The following is a 25,967-nucleotide window of genomic DNA, read 5'->3' as shown; positions in this document are numbered from 1 at the left end:
CCTTTATCCCAGCTGGGCTGCCGTGTCACGGCCCCACTGTGACACCTGGGTGACACAGCCACCGCTGCCCCCTGCCCATTGTGACACCTGGGTGACACAGCCACCGCTGCCCCCCTGCCCACTGGGCACCACTCAATATTTATTTCTTTGGACTCACAGCTTTGTCAGTGACACAAAATGTGTCAGATTCACCTCCAAGAAAAATATTTCTGGCATCTTCCATAAACTTCACAGGTAATGAATACCAAATAATTCTTGAAGTTGTAATTAAAAGTGTTGTTGTTCTTATTTCTTTCTTTGCTTCCTGTCCACGTTTAGCAAGTTTTCCTTTTTTGTTAAAGGTCCACACATACGCTTTTCTCCTTCTCTAGTTTGGAAAGTTCTCATATAAAGAGATATTCCATTTCCAGCTGCTTGCTCAAAATTCTCTTATAAAGAGATCTTCCATTTCCAGCTGCTTTCTCTACTCTTCTGTTAAGAGGAATCCTCCTGGTTTGTGTCTTGTCCTTGTGTCTGGGTTTGCTTGGCCAGCTTTGTGTCTCAGCACTTCTGCTGAGCCTTCACCAGCTCCATTGCCCTTCTTTAGCACAAGGCAAAGCAGAGGACTTGAGGTGAGCAGCCTTGGGCCTGCTGAGGGACCGGCTTGGAGGATTCCTTTGGGATATGGCCCTGCAGAGAGGAGGGGTGCAGGGAGATGGTTGATGTTTGAGCATCGACTGATAGAATGGACTGGCTTGGAAGGGACTTTCAAGGTCATCTAATTCCACCCCTCCTCCCATGTACAGGGACACCTTCAACCAGACCAGTCAGAAATTCCACTGAACAAGGGCCTCCCTTAGTGCCTGTAGAGTCCTGACACTCCTCACGCTGTTATCGTGTGAGAGTCACCACCATCAGGGTGAGCCATCGGCACCCAACCATGAACAGGTGATAAAAGGGAGCTTCAGGGCAGGGGGACCTTGGGAATGTCCAGCCTTCATACAACAGAAACCCCCTGGAGGTGGCAAGGAGACGTGGCCAGTGCTGCACGTGGGGCAGAATACCTGCATCCATCAGGGCAGGGTTGGACGTGAGCAGCTGAGGGGGGACCCTGAGGAGAAGGCGTGGGTGCTACGAGGACACCATAGGAGCCAGTGGGACATGCTGACAGGGAGCGGGGCTACACCAGGGGCAAGGGGGGGCGCCCAGACCCTTACCCACTGTGCCCTGACCCAGGAAGAGCACTGAGCCCTGCTGGAGGGACAGGATCTCCCTTTCCAGGGTCTGGAGTCAGGGCCGGAATTCTGTACTTCATGGGACAAATCATGGTTTCCTCAGCACCAGGGCCACTTTTCCTGGGCCTTGGTCTCCCCGCCATCACTGCCTGCACTTTTCTGCTCTAACAAGTCCATGGGGAGGCTTTGTCAGTAATGTCCCTCAGTGGGACTGTTAACACTGCGAGAGGCTTTGGAGTTTGCATCAGACTTGGACTACTTGAGAAGCTGCTTCAGCCACCCACGAGCAGCTCCTGTGCCAGGCGCAGCAGGGCTGGGGGCACTGCGTGCAGCTGGCATGGGGAGAGGAGAGGAGGGGGAGAGAGGTTCAGGGCAGCCTGGCATAGAAAGGCAGGGGAGAGCTGGCAGAGGGAGAAATCCTCACAGCCACCTCCCCACGGTAAGTGTCTGGGTGCAGGGCAATGCCGCTGCGCACCCTGCCAGGCTCTCCTGGAGCTGGCACAGCCCTCAGGCGATGGCAGCTGTCAGGAGGACGCTCGGTGTTGGAGTTGAAGGGCACGCAGGGCTTGTGTGCTGCAGGGTGAGCGTGCAGGGCCCGAGGGCTCCTTGTCTTGGGGCCGGCTGCAGGCTGTGCAGCCGGGGGTGCAGGCAGGGGTGCCCAGGGCTGTGGTGCAGAGCAGGGTCCCTGCTGTGCCCCAGGGGCTGTGTGGCGGGGCAGGGCCTCTGCCGCCTGCCAGGCTCAGCACTCAGCCTGCCCGGGGAGCTGCCCAGGGGCTGTGGGTAGAAGCTGCGGCTGGAAGGAGCCCCCCTGGCACGGCACAGCACGGCAGGGCAGGGTCCTGCTGCTGCCCAGAGCCTGCTGCCTGGGGCAGGCTGCTCACAGCCCCACACCTCCCCAGGGCAATGCACAGCAGAACTGCCCACCAAGAGCGACCTGAAGGCAGTGCACTTTTAGAATCTGCTTCGTTTTCCTGCCCATGTGCTGAGGCAGAAGGATGGTAATGGAGTAGGAACATCTGTACTAAAGACTAAGGCGCCTTGAGCATTGCTGCTGCTCTGGGGCACCTCACACACCTCAGCATACAGACGGTACCGACATCACCTTCGTTGTTTCTTAGGGAAGTATTTGACCTTCTCATCACGTCCTGCAGCAGGGACATGTCCCTGGCCTGTGGACTTCTCAGATCACTCCGGGTTCCCTTTTACCTGTTGCTCTAGACTAGGACTGACTGCAGCACAGCCCACAGCACAGCCCCCTGCTTCTTGTGGCACCCTCAGAGCACCAACCAGAGAAAAGACAAGGAGCGGCAGAAAGATCGTCCTGAAATGCATGAGGCAGTATGTTGTTTGTGTGGTGTTTGTTGAGACATGCAATGAATTTTCATCAGAAAAGTCCTTAAATTTTACACAGTCTTTGCTTCTTTTGGACAGGCTCCCTTGCTTTGAGGCAAGAAATGTGTAACAGCAGCTCCATCACCGAGTTCCTCCTGCTGGCATTTGCAGACACACGCGAGCTGCAGCTCCTGCACTTCGTGCTCTTCCTGGGCATCTACCTGGCTGCACTCCTGGGCAACGGGGTCATCATCACTGCCATAGCTTGCGACCACCGCCTCCACATCCCCATGTACTTCTTCCTCCTCAACCTTGCCATACTTGACCTGGGCTCCATCTCCACCACTCTCCCCAAAGCCATGGCCAATTTCCTCTGGAACACCAGGGCCATTTCCTATGTGGGATGTGTTGCACAGCTCTTTCTGATAATCTTTTTCAATTTAGCAGAACTTTCTCTTCTCACTGTCATGTCTTATGACCGCTACGTTGCCATCTGCCAGCCCCTGCACTACGGGACCCTCCTGGGCACCAGAGCCTGTGCCACCATGGCAGCAGCTGCCTGGGGCAGTGGCTTTCTCCACGCTGTGCTGCACACTGCCAATACATTTTCACTGCCTCTCTGCTGTGGCAATTCCCTCAACCAGTTCTTCTGTGAAATCCCCCAGATCCTCAAGCTCTCCTGCTCAGACTCCTACCTAAGGGAAGTTCAAGTTCTTGTGGTTACTGCTTCTGTGTTTGGGGGGTGCTTTGTCTTCGTTTTACTGTCCTATGTGCAGATCTTCAGGGCTGTGCTGAGGATTCCCTCGCAGCAGGGACGGCACAAAGCCTTTTCCACGTGCCTCCCTCACCTGGCTGTGGTCTCCCTCTTTATGAGCACAGTCATTTTTGCCCACCTGAAGCCCCCCTCCATTTCCTCCCCTTCCCTGGATTTTTTTCTGGCACTTCTGTACTTGGTGGTGCCTCCAGTAGTGAACCCCTTCATCTACAGCATGAGGAACCAGGAGATCAAGGTTGCCATGTGGAAAGTGATGTCTGGGTGTTTTTCTTGAGCAATAGATTGCCCGCCTCCTTTTGTAAATCACTCCTAATATTACTCATGATAGACGAAGTCAATGGGTCTTATGCTCTTGTGTTGTTGCTGGTTTTTTCCAATTTTATTTTCTCAAATGTTGTCCACAAAGAAATATAATTCTTCATTTTGGTTATGTATTTAAACCAATTCAAGTGCCTCTTTGTCTTATGTCCTTCCTCTGAGGCCTTTTCTGTGGCTGCAGGTACAGCGCCTGTGTGCAGAGGTGGAGGAGAAAGTCGTGGCCCAGCAGTCCAGCCCAGGAGCACCAGCACTGGGTCCATGCAGAGCTGCTCTCCTGCCACTGCCACCCTCTCCTGCTGAGCCCTGCTGGCGGTGTAAGGCCTGGCTGCTCTTGTAGCTTGGTGCCAGTGCTGCTGTGTGGCCATGCTGGGACCACGGGCAGGGACAGGCAGTGGGCACTTGAGTGACACAGCTGGCCTCCAGAACAGCATTTCCCTCCTAGAAGAGCCGTGCCTGAACGCTCACGTCATCTCTCGGAGTTGCCGTCCCATCAGAATTTGCTCAAAGATGTGAGATGTTTTTGCAGTTGAGAACTAATTTTCTGTATTCCAAGGTAGTTGTGTGGTCATAATAAGGAGAAATGTTATGTTATTAATTAATTGGCAGTAGGGGGCCTCACTGTTCCAAAATAAGGTGGAAGCTTGAGAAAAACAGGATGAGCAGTGTGGGAACAGTAAAACAAAGATCACAGGTTTTCAAAACATAAGAGAAGGAAAAAAAAAAAAGAAGAAGAAAAAAAAAGGCAAAAGGGAGAAATTAAAGGGTTGGAAAAAAGAAAAATTTTACATATGTGGTGTAGAGGAGTGTCAAGTAGCTTGTGAACCTACAGTCCTCACTGTAGTACTAACAGTACTAAAACTAAGTGTGTATCCTCTTAGGGACGTTCCAGTGGGACTAGGACAAATACCTTATGTGAACTCCACCCTTACCAACAGAGAGATTAGGAGATTTAAGACTTTTTTTTTTTGTGTGTGTTTTTTTTAAGAAACAAAGTCTTTAACTGAGGACCCTATAGGACTAGCAGAACAGTCAAATCTGTTTCAAAAGCCTGAACTTGTATTCCTGGGCGGGAAACATCAATCTTGAGTATGTTATTCACTGGAGAAGAATGTTTAGGGGGGGAATGATTCAGCAGGCAGCTGTGCAAGAATGGCTAAGAACTAACACCCCCCCCGGACCAAGAGTAATTCCGATAGAGCAGAAATATCCATTTAGCTAACTACAATAATAACAACCCACAACACAGAAATCCTATGAGAGACTCAGGGTCAGAATTAAAAAGTACTCAGGGATGAATCCTGAGGACCCAGTAGCCCAAGGGCTCTTTAAAGTCCATTTTGTGATTAAAGCCTGGCCAGATATGCAGAAAAAGCTCCAGAAGTAGGGAGGATGGAGTGAACAGTGTATGTAGTATGAAGGTGTACGCCAAGATGGGAGATGAGACGGAAAAGCAGAGAGCAAAATTAATGGTATTCACAGCATACTGGGTAGTGAGGCAGAGGGTTGGAGATAGAGTGGACTTTGGGGAAGAGTTGGGCCTAGGATGGCAAGGAGAGGAAGAGAGATGAAGGAATGGCAGACAAGGAAAGCTACCTGTGTTGCAGCCTAAATCCTGGCAGGGACAGGCTTTGAGAAGATATTTTAAGTGTGGCCAGCCCAGTCACTTCAAATAGGAGTATGCAGAGTGGAAGAAGGAGGAGAGATTGCTGATATAAATTCAGAATAGGGGAGTCGGGGCTTCTCAGAAAGCCAGTTCCCTGATAAATGAAGAAGTGTACCTCAAGGGTTCCTCCTGTTGTGGTTTAACCCGGCTGGCAGCTAAACACCACACAGCCGTTCGCTCACCCTCCCCCCTCCCTCTCTGGGATGGGGGAGAGAAACGGGAAAGTGAAGTCGGTGAGTTGAGATAAAGACAGTTTATTAAGACAGGAATATACTAATAACAATAATAATAATAATAGTGATAATGATAATAGTATTAACAATAATAATGTGTAAGAAAACAAGTGATGCACAATGCAATTGCTCACCACCCGCTGACCGATGCCCAGCCTATTCCCGAGCAGCTGGCCGCTCCCCCCCGGCCAGCCACCCCTATATATTGTTTAGCATGACGTCAGATGGTATGGAATACCCCTTTGGCCAGTTTGGGTCAGCTGTCCTGGGTCTGTCCCCTCCCAGCTCCTGCTGCACCCCCAGCCTGCTCGCTGGCAGGACAGAGCGAGAAGCCGAAAAGTCCTTGGCCTGGTGTAAACACTGCTCTGCAACAATTAAAACATCAGCATGTTATCAGCGCTCTTCTCATCCTAATCCAAAACATAGCACCCTACCAGCTACTATGAGCTACTTAACTCTGTCCTAACTGGAACCAGGACAGATATCCACCCCTTATTCCATACCATTTATGTCATGCTCAGGTTACACTCTGTCCAATACATTCTAATTAATCACCATTTTCATCTATGATATATAGCGATCATGGTAGTGATGACATACATTATTATATAATAATTAACATACTACAATTCAACTCATGGGCTATTCTCACCCAGTATCAAATCCCCTTGAGGTACACACCGGACTTCCCCATTCTTTTGCATTACCCACCAAGTGCATCCAGGTCCCTGAGCAAAAGCAATTCCACGAATGGGTTTGCCTTTTCCTGAGGCAGGAGTAGCCCAGACTGTTTTACCCAGCATGTTTCTTACGTGCACTACAGGAACTTTATCCCCTTCTACAGTGCGTAACAGGTTTGATTGGGCAGGTCCAGCTCGGTTGGCAGATCCCCTGGTATTGACTAACCAGGTGGCCTTTGCCAAATGTGTATCCCAATTTTTGAATGTCCCAGCACCCATTGCTTTCAGTGTAGTCTTCAACAGTCCATTGTATCGTTCAACTTTTCCAGAGGCTGGTGCATGATAGGGGATGTGATACACCCACTCAATACCATGTTCTTTGGCCCAAGTGTCTATAAGGTTGTTTCGGAAATGAGTCCCGTTGTCTGACTCAATTCTCTCTGGGGTGCCATGTCGCCATAGGACTTGCTTTTCAAGGCCCAGGATAGTGTTCCGGGCGGTGGCATGGGGCACAGGATATGTTTCCAGCCATCCGGTGGTTGCTTCCACCATTGTAAGTACGTGGCGCTTGCCGTTGCGGGTTTGAGGGAGTGTGATGTAATCAATCTGCCAGGCCTCTCCATATTTATATTTCAGCCATCGTCCTCCATACCAAAGAGGTTTTGACCGTTTGGCTTGCTTGATTGCAGCACATGTTTCACAGTCATGAATAACCTGTGCTATAGTGTCCATGGTCAGGTCCACCCCTCGATCACAAGCCCATCTGTAGGTTGCATCTCTACCTTGATGGCCTGAGGTGTCATGGGCCCATCGGGCTATAAATAATTCACCTTTCTGTTGCCAGTCCAGGTCCACCTGAGCCACTTCAATCTTAGCAGCCTGATCCACCTGCTGGTTGTTTTGATGTTCTTCAGTAGCCCGATTCTTGGGCACATGAGCATCTACATGGCGTACCTTTACAACCAGGTTCTCTACCCGGGCAGCAATATCTTGCCACAATGCCGCAGCCCAGATGGGCTTGCCCCTGCGCTGCCAGTTGTTCTGCTTCCATTGCTGTAACCACCCCCACAGGGCATTTGCTACCATCCATGAATCAGTATAGAGATAGAGAACTGGCCACTTTTCTCGTTCAGCAATATCTAAAGCCAGCTGAATGGCTTTCACTTCTGCAAACTGACTCGATTCACCTTCTCCCTCAGCAGCTTCTGCAACTTGTCGTGTAGGACTCCATACAGCAGCTTTCCATCTCCGATGCTTTCCCACAATACGACAGGACCCGTCAGTGAACAAGGCATATTTCTTCTCATTTTCCGGTAGCTTGTTGTACAGTGGGGCTTCTTCAGCACGAACCACCTCCTCCTCTGATGATATCCCAAAGTATTTGCCTTCTGGCCAGTCCATAATCACCTCCAAGATTCCTGGGCGACTGGGGTTTCCTATTCGAGCCCGCTGAGTAATCAGTGCAACCCACTTGCTCCATGTAGCATCAGTTGCATGATGTGTAGAGGGGACCCTTCCTTTGAACATCCAGCCTAGTACCGGCAGTCGGGGTGCCAGGAGGAGCTGCGCTTCAGTACCGACCACTTCCGAAGCAGATCGAACTCCTTCATATGCTGCCAATATCTCCTTTTCAGTTGGAGTATAGTGGGCTTCAGATCCTCTGTATCCCCGACTCCAAAACCCCAGGGGTCGACCTCGAGTTTCCCCAGGTTCTTTCTGCCAGAGGCTCCAGGTGGGACCATTCTCCCCGGCTGCGGTGTAGAGCACATTCTTTACATCTGGTCCTGTTCGGACTGGCCCGAGGGCTACTGCATGAACTATTTCCTGCTTAATTTGTTCAAAGGCTTGTCGTTGCTCAGGGCCCCATTCAAAAGCATTCTTCTTACGGGTTACTTGGTAGAGCGGGTTTACAATCAGACTGTAATTTGGAATATGCATTCTCCAAAACCCCACGACACCTAGGAAAGTTTGTGTTTCTTTTTTGCTAGTTGGTGGAGACATAGCTGTTATTTTGTTGATCACATCCATTGGGATTTGACGACGTCCATCTTGCCATTTTATTCCTAAAAACTGGATCTCTCGTGCAGGTCCTTTAACTTTATTCTGTTTTATGGCAAAACCGGCCTTCAGAAGGATTTGGACTATTTTCTTCCCTTTCTCGAAAACTTCTTCTGCAGTGTCACCCCACACAATGATGTCATCGATGTACTGCAGGTGTTCAGGAGCTTCCCCCTGCTCCAGCGCAGACTGGATCAGTCCATGGCAAATGGTAGGGCTGTGTTTCCACCCCTGGGGCAGCCGATTCCAAGTATATTGGACTCCCCTCCAAGTGAAAGCAAACTGTGGCCTGCACTGTGCTGCTAGAGGGATGGAGAAAAATGCATTAGCGATATCAATTGTGGCATACCACTTGGCTGCCTTTGATTCCAGTTCATACTGGAGTTCTAGCATGTCCGGCACTGCAGCACTCAGTGGTGGCGTGACTTCGTTCAGGCCACGATAGTCCACTGTTAGTCTCCACTCACCATTAGACTTTCGCACTGGCCATATGGGACTATTAAAAGGTGAATGAGTCTTGCTGATCACTCCTTGGCTCTCCAGTTGACGAATTAGCTTATGGATGGGACTCAGGGAGTCTCGGTTGGTGTGATATTGCCGCCGGTGCACAGTTGTGGTAGCGATCGGCACTTGCTGTTCTTCAACCCTCAGCAACCCCAAAACAGAAGGGTCCTCTGAGAGACCAGGCAAGGTAGACAACTGTTTAATGTCCTCTGTCTCCAAGGCAGCTATGCCAAAAGCCCAGCGGAACCCTTTTGGGTCCTTGAAATATCCTCTTCTAAGATAGTCTATGCCAAGGATGCACGGAGCATCTGGGCCAGTCACAATACGGTGCTTTTGCCACTCATTACCGGTTAGACTCACTTCAGCCTCCAATACAGTTAACTGCTGGGATCCCCCCGTCACACCATAAATACAGATGGGCTCTGGCCCTTTATAGCTTGATGGCATTAGAGTACATTGTGCACCGGTGTCTACCAAAGCCTTATACTTCTGTGCGTCTGAGGTGCCAGGCCATCGAATCCACACAGTCCAATAAACTCGATTGTCCCTTTCCTCCCCCTGGCTGGAGGCAGGGCCCCTCTAGTCCTGGTCAGAATCTTCGTTTCTGTGTCTAAAGGACTGCCTGCTGGAAGTTGGAGCAGCAAACTTTTCAGAGAATTCCTTTTTCCCACTTGTTTTCCTTTGCAATTCACGTACCCGTGCCTCTAGGGTCGCAGTAGATTTTCCATCCCATTTTCTCATGTCCTCTCCATGGTCACGTAGGTAAAACCACAGGGTGGTGCGGGGTGTGTGCCCACCATATTGTCTTCCTTGCATAGATGAACGTTTACCCCTAATAGCTGAGACACTGGTTTGTACAGGTGGGGAGGAAAATAATCTCTCTTCAAGTTGGTGGATCTTTTCAGAAAGTTTCTCCAAGGTATTCTCTTTTAGCTGGTGGACACTGTTTCGTTCAGGTGGAGGGGAAGATAATCTTTCTTCAAGTTGGTGGATCTTTTCAGAAAGTTTCTCCAAAGCATTCTCTTTTAGCTGGTGGACACTGGTTCGTTCAGGTGGAGGGGAAGATAAATTCTCTTTAAGTTGGTGGACCTCTTCAGAGAGTTTCTCCACAGTTGAGACACAGGCCTGTAGGGAAGAGGAGAGATTTCCTTCATACTGCCGGAGTAATTTAGCCACTTCATTCACTGGGGGATTCTCCTCCGCTTTCCAGGCTATTATTGCCAATGAGCTGGCATATGATGATGGTGCACTCCGTACAAACTTCCGCCACATAGGTGGTGTACACTGGACTGCATCTGGATCTGCGGATGTTTGTGCGTCGTCTAGGTCCTTATAAATTACTTCCCGTACGGCCAATTCCCTCAGGTACTGAATTCCCTTCTCCATGGTGGTCCATTTGCCTGGTAGACATACAAGTTCTTCCTTGAAGGGATACCTTTCCTTCACAGCTGACAGGAGACGCCTCCAGAGACTGCGAGATCGTGCTCCATCTCCAATTGCTTTGTCAATGCATGCGTCCCTAGCAAGGGATCCCAGCCGCCTGGCTTCCTTGCCCTCTAATTCCACATAATTGGCTCCAGTGTCCCAGCACCGGAGCAGCCAGGTGACAAGCTGCTCACCTATACAGCGACCAAAATCTTTTCGCACATCTCGTAGCTCACGCTGGTATAGAGTCCGGGTAGTTACTGTTGATTTTTCGACACCCTCATCCTCATCTTCAGTCTCCTGCACCTTTGATGGCTGGTGTAGAGTCCGGGTAGTTACTGTTGATTTTTCGACATCCTCATCCCCATCTTCAGTCTCCTGCACCTTTGATGGCCCAGCCTCGTCTTCACTATGCCCAGACTTAGCAGAAGACTGTTTGCGTTGTAAACGACCTGAGCCTCTATACCATTTCTTCACCTTGTCTACAGGGGCAACTTGCACTGCTACAGCTCGTTTCTCTAATCCAGACACAGGGTCTGCCACAGGGGTTGGAATACCCTCTGCGGGGTCAACTTGCACTGCTACAGCTCGTTTCTCTGACCCAGACACAGGGTCTGCCACAGGGGTTGGAATACCCTCTGCGGGGTCAACTTGCACTGCTACAGCTCGTTTCTCTGACCCAGACACAGGAGTGGGAGCAGCTGCAGGGGCTGGAGTGGCTGCGGAGCTGGAGCTGGAGCGGCTGCAGGAGCTGGAGCGGCTGCAGGAGCTGGAGCTGCAGCGGCTGCTGGAACTGGAACTGGAGCGGCTGCAGGAGCTGGAGCGGCTGCAGGAGCTGGAGCTAGGTTGCTAGTAGCATCAATTGCAGCTCGATAGGCACAAGCCAGACCCCAGCACGCTACAGTGATTTGTGTCACTTTGGAACTGCCAGAGTCATGACACCTTTTTTTCAAGCATTCTGCCAGCTTTTTAGGATTTTGCAGTTGTTCAGGGGTGAATGTCCAAAACACTGGAGGTGACCACTGCTCTAGAAACCTGCCCATATCCTCCCACACTCCCTGCCACTCGCAACTATCCCGCCTCAAGACAGATCTCCGGATGAGATTCCTAAGTAGTTGTTTAACCCTCCACAAAACCTGAAGCGCATTCAGGAGACATAACAACAAGAGCAGGCTGGTCTGAGTATCCCAAGGATATTCAACATCTCGGAGAACCACCGTAACTAGCTCGGGGGATAAGAGGGTGGTGGTGAAGGAGAAAGGGAGAGTGAACAGGTAGGGAAACATGTCTTCCCCTGTCCCCTTCACAGATTGGCTCCCTAACGAAAACAGGCAATAGGTGTAATTGCTAATAGTTTCCGAGATATGGATTCCAAAGTATAGAGTCGACGTCAGTGCTGAGTACAAATACCACGTTAAAGTCGTGACCAGATATTTCATCATTTCATAAGCCATTGTTACACCGCACAGTACCATAACAATCTTAAACCAGGGCCCGGAAAGGATAAACAGTGCAACAGGGAGCACATACAGAAAGTAACGCACCATAAAACTCAATTTGGAATACAGGTACAGCAGACTGGAGATTAAGGCAATCAACATCGTGACTAGCAACTATTAAGCAGGTCCAATACTTATACCAGTTTTAGTTTAACACACTCTGGTCAGATTTGTCGATATCTCAACACTTCGCGCCCCACGTTGGGTGCCAAAAGGACTGTTGTGGTTTAACCCGGCTGGCAGCTAAACACCACACAGCCGTTCGCTCACCCTCCCCCCTCCCTCTCTGGGATGGGGGAGAGAAACGGGAAAGTGAAGCCGGTGAGTTGAGATAAAGACAGTTTATTAAGACAGGAATATACTAATAACAATAATAATAATAATAGTGATAATGATAATAGTATTAACAATAATAATGTGTAAGAAAACAAGTGATGCACAATGCAATTGCTCACCACACGCTGACCGATGCCCAGCCTATCCCCGAGCAGCCGGCCCCCCACCCTGGCCAGCCACCCCTATATATTGTTTAGCATGACGTCAGATGGTATGGAATACCCCTTTGGCCAGTTTGGGTCAGCTGTCCTGGGTCTGTCCCCTCCCAGCTCCTGCTGCACCCCCAGCCTGCTCGCTGGCAGGACAGAGCGAGAAGCCGAAAAGTCCTTGGCCTGGTGTAAACACTGCTCTGCAACAATTAAAACATCAGCATGTTATCAGCGCTCTTCTCATCCTAATCCAAAACATAGCACCCTACCAGCTACTATGAGCTACTTAACTCTGTCCTAACTGGAACCAGGACAGTGTACCTCAATGGGGATCACTCTACAATTATCGTTACGGGCAAAACAGACTTGGCATAGGAAGATGAATAAAATTGATTACCTATTGCTGATGGGAACAGAGAGGAACAGAAAAACAAGCTGGGGGCACCTTCCCCCATCCACTCTCTTCCACCTCTTCCCTGCCCTGAGTGGCGCAGGGGGGCTGGGAGCAGGGGCTGCAATCAGTCCATGGTGCTTTGTTTCCTCTGTTCCTTCACTGTCGCTCTCCCCCCTGCTCTGGTGTGGGGTCCCTCTCGTGGGGTGCCGACCTTCCTGGGCTGGTCCTGTGTGGGATTCTCCACGGGCAGCGAAAAACGGGCTCTTTGGAAGCTGCTCCAGGTGGGGGTCTGTTCCGCAGGCTCTATTTGTCAGGAGCAAGCTGGTCCCCAGACCATACTAGGAATGGGAAGGGAAAATCATGCTTAACCAACCTGATAGCCTTCTGTGATGAGATGACTAGCTGGGTAGATGAGGGGAGAGCGGTGAATGTGGTCTACCTTGACTTCAGAAAGGCTTTTGACACTGTTTCCCATAACATCCTCATAGACAAGCTCAGGAAGCATGGCCTACATGAGCAGAGAGTGAGGTGGACTGATAATTGGGTGGATGGCAGAGCTCGGAGGGTTGTGCTCAGTGGTGTGAAGACTAGTTGGAAGCCTGTAGCTACCGGTGACCCCCAGGGGTCAGTACTGGGTCCAGTCTTGTTCAGCTTATTCACCAATGACCTCCTTTTCTTTTGGCTCTATATCAGGATCTGCTTTTGTCCCAGTGACTTGCGGAAAACGGACTCCACAATCAGTAAGATTGTAAAGTAGGTATGTTTATTCAGCGCTGGGCAGCACGGGGGGTAGTCCCGCCAAAGTCGTGTGCGCCTGACGCAGCAACTTGCCTTGGTTATATGCAGTAAAGAGTTACCTATGCATGAAGTTTCACAATATGCCTATACATATTCATAACCTGTCCCCGCTTCGTATTAAAATTAGTTCCAAGGAGTCATTTCCATAAACTCCTCCCATCTGCGCTTGCGCAGTGCATTCTGGTGGTGGTCGTCGGGGGTTGTGGGGATGAAGATTGATGACTCTTCCTCATCACCGCTAGTTGACCTCTTGTCTCTGCACAGACTCAGTTGCTTCTTGGATCTTGTCCATCCACAGGACCAGTTTCTACCAGTTTCTTAAGATAGGCTCACACTCTTAGACCTCTGGTCTAAGACTCTGACCTTGGTAAAGGGGCCCAAGGCTTCTTGCTTTAATTAATTTGCACAAGCACCATAGTTAGTAAAGACACTAAGTAGGATCCTAGTTTCATGCCGTCAGCACTCTATCTCTACTTGATAAGATTCCCCTAACTCCCTCTCTCACCAGCAGCTGCGGTGCCTTGCAAGGGGCTGGGGCTGTGGTGGCCATGCCCGAGCTCTGCAGCAGCCTGTGGCAAGGCAACCGTGAGCGTGGTTGCCACGAGCCCTGCCTGCCCTCCTCCTGCCACGCTCCGTCAGGCGGCTGCAGCAGAGGGGACCCACAGCCAGCCCCTGGCTGCGCTCTGCCACCCGCCTCTCCAGTGCCATCCCTGCTGCCTTGGGGTGCTCTGTGACGCGCTGGGTGACCTCACAAGGCCTGCCGGCCAGCACATCTCCTGCGGGGCAACCAGGCCACACAGCGGCAGGGACCTCACCACCGCCCTTCCAGCCTCCTCCCCTCCCCTCGGCCACGGCCTTGTCTCTGCTGGCAGGAGCGGCCTTGGGAGGCGCTTCCTGGCCTCCCCTCCCTAGCGAGCTGAAAGGAAAAATGGTCTCTTCCTTGACAGAACAATGGCATCAAATTTGAAAAGCTTCATTAGCAGGTAGGTGAAACCTTTACTAGGTTTTGTTAGACAGAAGGAAGTTTAGAAACTTTCATCCCTGATGTTACCTTACTCACTAATTAGTCAGCTTTATCTATAAGAGCCTCCAGACTTGTATCTCAGAATGAGGGCAAGCTGACCCAGGCCTAGAGGATGTGTCAGAAGATTAGGTGAGGAATTCATGCTATGCGTATATCCTTGGATGTGTAAGCAACTAAGCTTTGTATGCATGCCTAAGATGAAAGAAGAAGAGAAGAAAGATTTAGATGGCTTGAGCATGGACAAGAACTGGATTGAACTAACGAACATAGTGAGGAAGATTACCGATGACCACCAGAGACCCCTGAAAGACCACCAGTGGAAACAAATGTGCATGGGTCAGAGACATTTACTGATTTTAATGAGTTACAGGAAACAGCATGAATATGTTTTGGGGAAATCTGATTAACATGTATGTTTTGATTGTATATAACCCCTATAGCTCAAACAGTTCTGTAAGCACACTAGGTGGAGTGATCCCCACTAAGTCCAGCACCTCAGTAAAAGAACGCCTGCTATCTATAACTCAAAACTGAGTCTTAGAGAGTTCCTTTGACTGGCTTTTACAGTATCACCCTCGCCTCCTGCCAGCTGCAGGAGGCAGCCCTTTCCCCTGCCCAGCAGGATGGCAGTGCCAGGGCAGGACATGGGAGAGTTAGGCCCTGTAGCGCCCATGCAGAACGCTTGTGGCAAAGTGGGAGCTGAGATTGGGCTCTGTGGTGCAGAGGAGGCCCCATGCAGAAAAGATGAGGTTAAACAGCAACTTTGCAGGGGGGGTCTCCAGCTTGGTTTGGCACGGGAGGCTTCTGGCCACAAAGGGGCAAGGGATGGGTCAGCCACAACTTCTCTGGGCAACCTGTTCCTTTTATCACCACACCCAAAGGAAAGAATATCTTCCTTATACCTTATTTTAAAGTACCCTCTTTTGGCTTTAAAACATTACCTAAAGGCCCCTTTAGGTACTGGAAGGCTGCTATAGGGTCTCTCCAGGCTGAAGAGAACCAGCTTTCTCAGCCAGTCTTCATTGAAAAGGTGCCCCAGCCCCTCTGTCATGTTTTTGGCCTCTTCTAGACTCCTTCGAATACTTCCATGTCCTTCTTGAGTTCGGGGCCCCAGAGCTGAATGCAGTAATCCAGGAGGTGTCTCCCAAGAGCGGAGTGGAAGGACAGAATCACCTCTCTCAAGCTTTGGGCCAAACTTCTTTGATGCAGCCCAGAATACAGCTGGCTTTCTGGGCTGCAAACTCACATTTCCGGCACAGGTTGAGCTTCTCATCCACCAACACCCCAGGTCCTTCTCCTCAGAGCTGCTCTCTAGCCATTCTCCACCCAGCCGGTAGTTGTGCTTGCGATTGCCCAAATCCAGCTGCAGGACCTTGCACTTGGCCTTTGGGAACCTCATGAGGTTCTCACAGGAAAATCTCTCAAGCCTGTCCAGGTCCACCTGCATATCATCCCTTCCCTCCAGTGTATCGAATGCACCACCCAGCTTGGTGTCATCAGCATACTCGCTGAGATTGCACTCAATCACACTGTCCGTGTCACTGACAAAGTGTTAAAACAGTGCTGGTCCCAATACTGGCCCCTGAGGAACACCACTCTTTACTGACCTCCACTTGGACATTGAGCTGTAGACTCCAGCTCCTTGAGGGTGACCATCCAGCCACTTCCTTACCCACCAGGTGATCCATCCATCACATGCATGTCTCTCCAATTGAGAGACAAGGATATGGTGTGGGACAGCGTCAAATGATTTGCACAAGTCAAGGTTCATGACGTGAGTTGCTCTTCCCCTCTCCACCAACGCTGTAAGCCCATCGTAGAAGGCCACCAGATTTGTCAGACACGATCTAGTGAAGCCATGTTGGCTGTCACCAAGAGCTACCAGTTTGCTGTCGCCACCAGTCCAGAAGGCAGGGTAGCGTGATATGTCAGAGAGAGGCATTTGCAATGAACGTGTGCAAGGAGGGTGACAGAAATCTCTTGGGAACACTGGGGGTAATTACTGGAGTTCTGGGGGTAATTACTGGAGTTCTGCACAGAGAAATGTCAGGGCTCTGTGAGGTGCCCATATCTGAGCTGGCCTCACGTACTGCTCATACACACTGGGCTCTTCGGAGACACGGGTCCCTGCCTTGCACACACACAGGCAGTGCACTGCACACTTGCAGGGTCCCTCTGGCTCCTGCAGCCGCTGCCAGAGGCTGGGAGGCACCTCAGCCCTGCGGTGCATCGCCCTGCTCTGCCCTCCTCTGAGATGCCCCAAGGCACGAGCAATGGGCACAGGGACCTCGGAGGTGCAAGGAAGCACATCTCAGAGCTGCATTCAGGTCTTGCACTTTGGACTAGATGATCTCTGAAGGTGCATTCCACCTGGACTGTTCTGTGCTATTCAGGCAGATGCCCCATGGTTGTTACTCTCAGGATGAAGGGACCTGAAGACACTCTGCCCCACTGGTCTTCATGACACCCCTAGGGATAGCTGATGGCCTTTGTGCTTGCTCTTGTTCCTCTCTCCATGTGCGTACGATGTGCCTGCAGATAGCAGCAGAACCAAAGGGTTTCTGTTCCCATGTCTCCCCTGCACCTGGACAGGCCCTGCTCTTCTCCCAGCACATCCTGTGTCCCAGGGAGCATTTGGGACTCTGAGCACATTCTGATGTGACGGCAACTCCAAAAGATGACGTGTGCCTTCTGGCATGGTCCTTTTAGGAGGGAAATGCTGTTCTGGAGGCCAGCTGTGTCACTCAAGTGCCCACTGCCTGTCCCTGCCTGTGGTCCCAGCACGGCCACACAGCAGCACTGGCACCAAGCTACAGGAGCAGCCAGGCCTTACACCGCCAGCAGGGCTCAGCAGGAGAGGGTGGCAGTGGCAGGAGAGCAGCTCTGCATGGACCCAGAGCTGGCACTCCCAGGCTGGACTGCTGGGCCACGACTCTTTTCCCCTCCACCTCTGCACACAGGCACTGTCCCTGCAGCTACACAAAAGGCCTCAGAGGAAGGATATAAGAAACAATGTTACTTTATTTGGTTTAAATGGAAAACCAAAATGAAGAATATTATTTCTAAGTGAACAAAATTACTCAGAATATTAGTGGAAAGTACCAGCAACAGCAGAAAAAAGGAAAGGCATGGCCTATGGTGAGTAACGTTTTCAGGTGTTTTCAGAAGAAGAGAGGCAAGAATGTTTATTGGTTATGAAACACACTTGGTCATCAGTTTCCATATGGCATTCTTGAGCTCCTGGTTCCTCATGCTGTAGATGAGGGGGTTCACTGCTGGAGGCACCACTGCATACAGGACTGCCAGCACCAGGTCCAGGGAAGGGGAGGATATGGAGGGGGGCTTCAGGTGGGCAAACATGATGGTGCTCATAAAGAGGGAGACCATAGCCAGGTGAGGGAGGCACGTGGAAAAGGCTTTGTGCCGTCCCTGCTGGGAGGGAATCCTCAGCACGGCCCTGAAGATCTGCACATAGGACAGAGCAATGAAAACAAAGCAAACCCCAAATAGAAAAGCACTAACCACAAGAACTTGAACTTCCCTTAGGTAGGAGTCTGAGCAGGAGAGCTTGAGGATCTGGGGGATTTCACAGAAGAACTGGTTGAGGGAATTGCCACAGCAGAGAGGCAGTGAAAATGTATTGGCAGTGTGCAGCACAGCGTGGAGAAAGCCACTGCCCCAGGCAGCTGCTGCCATGGTGGCACAGGCTCTGGTGCCCAGGAGGCTCCCGTAGTGCAGGGGCTTGCAGATGGCAATGTAGCGGTCGTAGGCCATGATGGTGAGAAGAGATGATTCTGCTGAAATCAAAAAGACTAGCAAAAAGACCTGTACAGCACATCCTGGGTAGGAAATGTCCCTGGTGTTCCAGAGGAAATTGGCCATGGCTTTGGGGACAGAAGTAGAGATGCAGCCCAGGTCGAGGAGGGCGAGGTTGAGGAGGAAGAAGTACATGGGGGTGTGGAGACGGTGGTCGCAGGCTACGACTGTGATGATGACCCCATTGCCTAGGAGGGCAGCCAGGTAGATGCCAAGGAAGAGCGCGAAGTGCAGGAGCTGCAGCTCCCGCGTGTCTGCGAATGCCAGGAGGAGGAACTCGGTGATGGAGCTGCTGTTACACATTTCTTGCCTCGGAGCAAGGGAGCCTGTCCAAAAGAAGCAAAGACTGTGCAAAATTTAAGGACTTCTTTGACTGCAATCCATTGAATGACTCAACAAACACCACACAGACCAAAACACTGCCTCACTGTGCAGCAGCCAGTCCTGGTCTGCAGCAACAGGTAAAAGGGAACTGGGAGTGATCTGAGAAGTCCACAGGCCAGGGACATGTCCCTGCTGCAGGACATGAGGAGAAGGTCAAATACTTCCCTAAGAAACAACAAAGGTGATGTCGGTACCGTCTGTATGCTGAGGTGTGTGAGGTGCCTCAGAGCAGCAGCAATGCTCAAGGAGCCTTAGTCTCTAGTACAGATGTTCCTACTCCATTACCATCCTTCTGCCTCAGCACATGGGCAGGCAAATGAAGCAGATTCTAAAAGTGCACTGCCTTCAGGTAGCTCCTGGTGGGCAGTTCTGCTGTGCATTGCCCTGGGGAGGTGTGGGGCTGTGAGCAGCCTGCCCCAGGCAGCAGGCTCTGGGCAGCAGCAGGACCCTGCCCTGCCATGCCGTGCCGTGCCGTGCCGGGGGGGCTCCTTCCAGCCGCAGCTTCTCCCCGCAGCCCCTGGGCAGCTCCCCGGGCAGGCTGAGTGCTGAGCCTGGCAGGCGGCAGAGGCCCTGCCCCGCCACACAGCCCCTGGGGCACAGCAGGGACCCTGCTCTGCACCACAGCCCTGGGCACCCCTGCCTGCACCCCCGGCTGTACAGCCTGCAGCCGGCCCCAAGACAAGGAGCCCTCGGGCCCTGCACGCTCACCCTGCAGCACACAAGCCCTGCGTGCCCTTCAACTCCAACACCGAGCGTCCTCCTGACAGCTGCCATCGCCTGAGGGCTGTGCCAGCTCCAGGAGAGCCTGGCAGGGTGCGCAGCGGCATTGCCCTGCACCCAGACACTTACCGAGGGGAGGTGGCTGTGAGGATTTCTCCCTCTGCCAGCTCTCCCCTGCCTTTCTATGCCAGGCTGCCCTGAACCTCTCTCCCCCTCCTCTCCTCTCCCCATGCCAGCTGCATGCAGTGCCCCCAGCCCTGCTGCGCCTGGCACAGGAGCTGCTCGTGGGTGGCTGAAGCAGCTTCTCAAGTAGTCCAAGTCTGATGCAAACTGCAAAGCCTCTCCCAGTGTTAACGGTGCCACTGAGGGACATTACTGACAAAGCCTCCCCATGGACTTGTTAGTGCAGAAAAGTGCAGGCAGTGATGACGGGGAGACCAAGGCCCAGGAAAGGTGGCCCTGATGCTGAGAAAACCTCGATGTCTTCCTGCAGGATCCATGGATCTCCTCACAGCACTCAGGCATCTCACTGGAGCACCAAAGCATCTCCTCAGGGCACCCAAGAACCTCCTGAAATACTCTAATATATCCCCAGAGCTACCAAGGAAGTTCTCCGAGCATCTCCCCAGGGCACTGAAACTCTCAAACATTTCACAAGGTCATCCAAGCATCTCAGAAGAATATCCAAAATTCTCCCCAAGGAAACAAGCCCCTCCTTGGAACCACCCAACAGCACCCCAAGTCCCATAGCATGTCCGAGCTCACCCAAGTCTCTCTGTGGGGCAAGCAAGCATGTTCCCAGGGTACCCAGGCATCTCGCTGGTTCCATTTGCTGGGACAGCTATGCATGTCCCCAGGACACCCAAGCATCTTCCTGGGGCACTCAAGAACACCCTGGAGCACCCACGTGTCCCAACAAGACACTCTGGTTTCTCTTGGAGCACGGAAGCATCTCTGTGCAGTACCCAAGCATCTTCCTTAGGCATATTAAAACCTCCTAGGGCATTTCCCTGGAGAAGTCAAGCACCTAGCTATTTGTGCCCAATCATTTCCTCAGGGCACCCAAACACCTCCCTGGAACACCCAAGCACCTCACTGGAGTACCCAAGGGTCTCCCCTCTGCAATCCTACATCTGAGTGGAGAATTCAACCATCTCCCCAGGGCTCCAAAACACCACCTGGGGCACACAAACATCTCACTGGAGATGGGAAGCACCTTCCTAGGCACCCAACTGCTTCCGTGGGGTGCACAAGCACCTGCCACAGTCATTCAAGTATGTCCCCGTGGGCATGGAGGCATCCCCAAAGGGATACAGACACCACCGTGCAGGAACCAAGCATCTCCCCACCGCCCTCCAGCATCTTCCTTGGAAGCAAACAGCAAACTACTCACAAAGTCACACAACGGTCTCCATGGAGCACCCAAAATCCTCCCTGGAGAAATAAAGCTTTGCCCTGGATCAAACAAGCCTCTCCCTTGGGCACACAAGCACATCTCCTAGGGTACACAAGCATCCCCAGATAGCACTCAAGCCTTTCTCTGCAGCCACCAAGAAACTTTCAGGATCATCAGTCCATCCTCCTGGGACATCCAGGAAACTCCCTGCATCACCCAGGTGTCTTCTTGGAGAAACCAAGCATCTCCCTGCACACCCAGGGAGCATCTGGATAGAGCAGCTAAGAAGCCTGGGGAGCACCCTGAATGTTGTTGGGATAGCCAAGAACCTCCATGGAGCAAGAAAGCATCTCCTGAGGCACCCAGGCATCTCAGGGGAGCACACAAGCATCTCCTCTGCACACACCAGCACATCCTTTGAGTTTCCAGGGCCATTCAGGCTCACACTGTGCTTCAGCCCCTGCTCCATCGCGCACTCTCCTCCCTGTCCTGCCCTGCTCTGCCCTCTGCTGCCTGCTGCCAGGGGCTTCCGTCCCGACTGGGGCCTGCCCGCACCCCTGGCCCTCTCTCCGAGCTGGGCTGCCGTGTCACGGCCCCACTGTGACACCTGGGTGACACAGCTACCACTGACCCCCTGCCCACTGTTACAACTGGGTGACACAGCCACCGCTGCCCCCTGCCCACTGGGACACCACTCAGCATTTATTTCTTTGGACTCACAGCTTTGTCAGTGACACAAAATGGGTCAGATTCACCTCCAAGAAAAATATTTCTGGCATCTTCCATAAACCTCACAGGTATTGAATACCAAATAATTCTTGAAGTTTTAATCAAAAGTGTTGGTGTTTTTATTTCTTTCTTTTTTTCTTGTCCATGTTTAGCAAGTTTTCCTTTTCTTGATAAAGTTCCACACACATGCTTTTCTGGTTCTGTACCTTGGAATGTTGTCTTATAAAGAGATCTTCTATTTCCAGCTGCTTGCTCTACTCTTCTGTTAAGAGGAATCCTCCTGGTTTGTGTCTTGTCCTTGTGTCTGGGTTTGCTTGGCCAGCTTTGTGTCTCAGCACTTCTGCTGAGCCTTCACCAGCTCCGTTGCCCTTCTTTGTACACACTGCAGCACCTCAATGTCCTTGCAGTGAGGGGCCTCAAACTGAACACAGTATTCCAGGTGTGGCCTCACCAGAGCTGACGACAGGGGATGGACTCTTCCTAGGCATCTACCTGGCTGCCCTCCTGGGCAACGGACTCATCCTCACTGCCGTAGCCTGCGACCACCGTCTCCACACCCCCATGTACTTCTTCCTCCTCAACCTTGCCCTCCTAGACCTGGGCTCCATCTCCACCACTCTCCCCAAAGCCATGGCCAATTCCCTGTGGGACACAAGGACCATCTCCTATCAAGGATGTGCTGCACAGGTCTTCTTTTTTTGTCTTCTTGGTTGGAGCAGAATACTCTTTTCTCACAGTCATGGCCTACGACTGCTATGTTGCCATCTGCAAGCCCCTGCACTATGGGAGCCTCGTGGGCAGCAGAGCTTGTGCCAAGATGGCAGCAGCTGCCTGGGGCAGTGGCTTTCTCTATGCTGTCATGCACACGGCCAATACATTTTCCCTGCCCCTCTGCCAAGGCAATGCTGTGGACCAGTTCTTCTGTGAAATCCCCCAGATCCTCAAGCTCTCCTGCTCAGATGCGTACCTCAGGGAAGTTGGGGCACTTGTGTGTAGAATTTCTTTAGTCCTTGGTTGTTTTGTTTTCATTGTGCTGTCCTATGTGCAGATCTTCAGGGCCATGCTGAGGATGCCCTCTGAGCAGGGCTGGTACAAAGGCTTTTCCACTTGCCTCCCTCACCTGGTCGTGGTCTCCCTGTTTCTCAGCACTGGCATGTTTGCCTACCTGAAGCCCCCCTCCATCTCTTCCCCCTCCCTGGACATGGTGGTGGCAGTTCTGTACTCGGTGTTGCCTCCGGCAGTGAACCACCTCATTTACAGCATGAGGAACCAGGAGCTCAAGGACGCAGTGAGGAAACTCTTTGGATACATGTTTCAAGCAAGTATGTGCACACATACATCTTCAACATTAGTCATGTGCCTATGATCCTATCAGGACACTGAGGTTTTTTTTGAAATAAACTGTTAGGACAATTTTCTTTAATTTTCTTTCTTTCTTAGTGTTGCCTAAAGCTTGTGAATTAGATTTATTGTTATTCTTACCATCCAATATTTAATGTTTTTTTTTTTTAGTTTTGACCTAGTCATCTAATGTACTTATAGAATGGGGCTTCTCATGCAGATAAAGAAAATAAAGAGTAGAGCAGAAATTTACTGGTCTCATATCCCATCTCCTCCCATCTCTTGTGTAGCTAGGCTGGGCTTGGGAGAGGGCAGGGAGGTGGGGAGCGGTGAGCAAGGGCTGGGCTGGGCTGGGCAGTGCCCGGCAGAGGGCAACAGCAGCATCAGGGAACGGTGGGAGCATGCAGGGGAGGGCTCCCAGCAGGGCTTGGTGCTACAGAGCCAGGGCTGTGCAAAGGGAGCCGAGATCTGCAGGGGCAGGGGAGAGGAGGCTGCTCTGGGCCCTTGCTGGCCTGGGCAGAGCAGGAAGGGGACCCAGGGCATTCGTCTCCTCACCGCAGCCTGCCAGGACCTGCAAGGCGGTCATGGAGAGTCCAGGGCCAGGCTCTGCCCTGTGGTGCGCAAGGAGAGGGCAAAGCCACGGGGTGTGGTGTGAAGCAAGAGGTGCTGGGCCTGCAGAGCAGGAAAAGCTTTGTCCCCCAGCTCGGGGCTCTTCCCCAGCCAGGTGGCCATGAGCCCCACCTCTTTTTCACATTCATATCCCTAGCTGGAAGGGGACGATTTCCCAAAGTGGGGACAAGCTGATGGGTTCTGTCTCAACCATTTGACCTGTCCTGTTCTTGAGTCTTGCAGCCTGAATTTGCCACAGATGACCCAGGATGGTAAATGGATGTTCAGCTGTCTAGTAGGAACAAAGGAGAGTATCTTGGGTTCCCAATGGCCTTTTCAACTTTGGGTCAGTCTCAGGAATTCACTGAAAAAGGGGTGTGTCCTTGAAGGGGTTTGTGTGCTGGGCTGGACTGTAGTTGCAGGGATAAAGAGCACTGCTGGCAGTGGAAGTGCCCTGGGAACTCCATCTACCTCCACCTGAATCCCCCAAGGGGCTCTGGTCTCCTGCAGGTCCTTTCTGACAACTGCAAATCCAGGGAAGTACCTCAAATACAGGGGGGTCTCTGGTGGTTTTTCCTGATTGCTTATGGTCAGACAGCAAAGCTCTCCCTCAATACCCAGTAATTTCATGAGTACTTAACTAATAGAGCAACTACTCATCACTTCAAAATATCCAATCTTTTCCATAAAATGTCACACAGTGTAGTTTCTACCATGAAGAAATGTGGATTTTCAGGATGTAAATTCAGTGCAGGAGAAGAAATACTGGTGTTCACCTGTACTTGCAGTGTCATCGCTTTGTCTATCGTGATGTGCTTCTTCATCTTCCAGGTACATCCACTAGTTTTGATTACACAGAAAATGCTGAATCTCCCTTTTCCAGCTGCCTGTCTGGACCTATGCACTTCCCATGGTTCTCCTGGTTTGCCCTCCCCTTACTCTTTGATCATTTAGATGGCTCTCACCCAACCCAGTTGCTGCTTTGAGCTTTGAGTTAGAAGCAGCCCATCTTGCCCATCTGTCAGTAGTCTGCCTAATTGTTTCCTTAGCAAGAACCTCATAATTTCTCAATGAATTCATATGACATGGATCAATACTTACACTATTATTTTTAATTTCCTATCTATTAGTATAAAATACTTCTTTTATGGTCATCCTTTTGGGAAGGTAAACCTCACAGGAGGCATACAAGATGAGAAGATTGAGGAGATTGCTTTTTTTTTTTTTTTTAAATTGCAGCATCTTTTCCTGTTGTTTATTTGGAAACAGGAAAAACCCTTCTGCACTTGTGTGCAGCCAGGTCTCTAAGGAAATCAGGGGGGAGCTGGTGCAAAGGAGCTGTAACATCCAGCTGCAGACTTGAGTGAAGTCTGGTGTAAGGAAAGGAGAAGGAAGTGTCAAGTGGGCAATGGGACAAATGGCACTGCTAGGATGGTGAGGAGCAAGGTTCTCCATGCAGTGTCAGACGTCAAGAGTCTGCTTTTCCTCCCTATGCAGGTCCCTTGGATCAATATCAATTAAAGAATAGTACTTCAAACCGAAATTCAACTAAATGCATCCTTTAAGATGAGAAAGGATTTTTATTAGGTGTTTTTTGCAATCTTCCTCCTTAACTATACCATGAAAGCTCTCCAATTAGCTTTACAAGTCTTGAAGTCTTGAACAAAACTAAGCAAGAGATGTAAGGAGTTTCTTCATTTTAATGAGTTCCATGGTGTATTTTGGTGCTGAGTCTATGAAGCTCAGGTACTGAGAGGAGAGTGATGCAACTGTGTAAGCCGGTAAAGTCAGAAGGAAAAGCTGAAGTGACTTGGAGTATTAATGGGCCCCACTGATGGCTATTACTAAGACAGCCTCCCCAGGGACTTGTTAGAGCAGCTAATTGGAGGCCATGATTACAGACAGGCAAAGGCAGTGTGCTGAGTAAGGTCTTGGTTTGTTTTGATGAAGCAGGAGGTCCAAAGTCTATCACCAGCTACTGGAGGGGAGATCCTGCACCCCCATGTCTGGCACAGGCCTTTTCCTGAGGGTCTGTGGGATGTGGTGGGCAGTGTGATGCCAGAGAAGAACACTGGTATGACACATCCCAGCCTCTGCACAGGGTTGCAAGGAAACAAAGAGGCCCCATTGCAATAACTACATCTCATCTCCTCATAAGCTCTAGACAAAGGGACAAAAACCTCAGGGCTGTTGGGGCCTTCCATTCTTGCCAGCACCCTCTGCCTTCTCCTCTGCAGGCTCTCCTATGCTGTCCCACACTTTGCCCTATTTCCTTGAAGTCTGCAGACACCCATCTCTGTTCACCACCTTGCTCTCATCCCAGCATTTCCATCATTTCACCAATGTCTCATGAACCCTCACCAGCTGTTCCTTAAAATACAAAGCCATGGTCTGATCACAGATACTCTGTGGGTGACCTCTTGCAACACAGCATGACACCTTGAGGGACATTTCTTCATCCTCGTAGACAGTGCCAACCTTCCAAGGTGCACTTTGTGGCAGTTCTTTCTTTCCTGCTCTTTCCTACTACCAAAGAAAGCCTCATCAGGGTGGAAACCACTCCTAAAGTA

The 25,967-nt window shown here is 51.1% G+C and overlaps 1 protein-coding gene, 1 long non-coding RNA gene and 1 pseudogene across 3 annotated transcripts in view; 1 reads left to right on the top strand and 2 right to left on the bottom strand.

Annotated features, from left to right (window-relative positions):
• The window catches only part of LOC308186999, a 207,176-nt gene extending 194,680 nt beyond the window's left edge, over positions 1–12,496 (bottom strand). The window contains exon 1 of the long non-coding RNA XR_013944408.1: positions 11,861–12,496. This is a non-coding gene — a long non-coding RNA (uncharacterized lncRNA). The remainder of the gene's footprint in view (positions 1–11,860) is intronic.
• Positions 1,463–25,965, top strand: LOC308186997 (olfactory receptor 14C36-like; annotated as a pseudogene). The gene is made up of 2 exons: positions 1,463–2,783; positions 21,932–25,965. The product of its transcript is annotated as an olfactory receptor 14C36-like (transcript).
• LOC308187003 (olfactory receptor 14C36-like) lies at positions 17,595–21,615 on the bottom strand (the record flags this gene model as incomplete). Its single annotated transcript, XM_080609162.1, has 1 exon — positions 17,595–21,615. Exon 1 carries the CDS (start codon positions 18,519–18,521, stop codon positions 17,595–17,597), a length of 927 nt encoding a protein of 308 aa, XP_080465288.1. The 5' UTR covers positions 18,522–21,615.
• Positions 25,966–25,967: the final 2 nt, after the last annotated feature.

Source organism: Anser brachyrhynchus, assembly GCF_964034855.1.
Source record: "Anser brachyrhynchus genome assembly, contig: SCAFFOLD_56, whole genome shotgun sequence".
Lineage (NCBI taxonomy): Eukaryota > Metazoa > Chordata > Aves > Anseriformes > Anatidae > Anser > Anser brachyrhynchus.
Note: the sequence above shows the minus strand (reverse complement) of the source record. Positions and strands in the feature narration are given on the sequence as shown.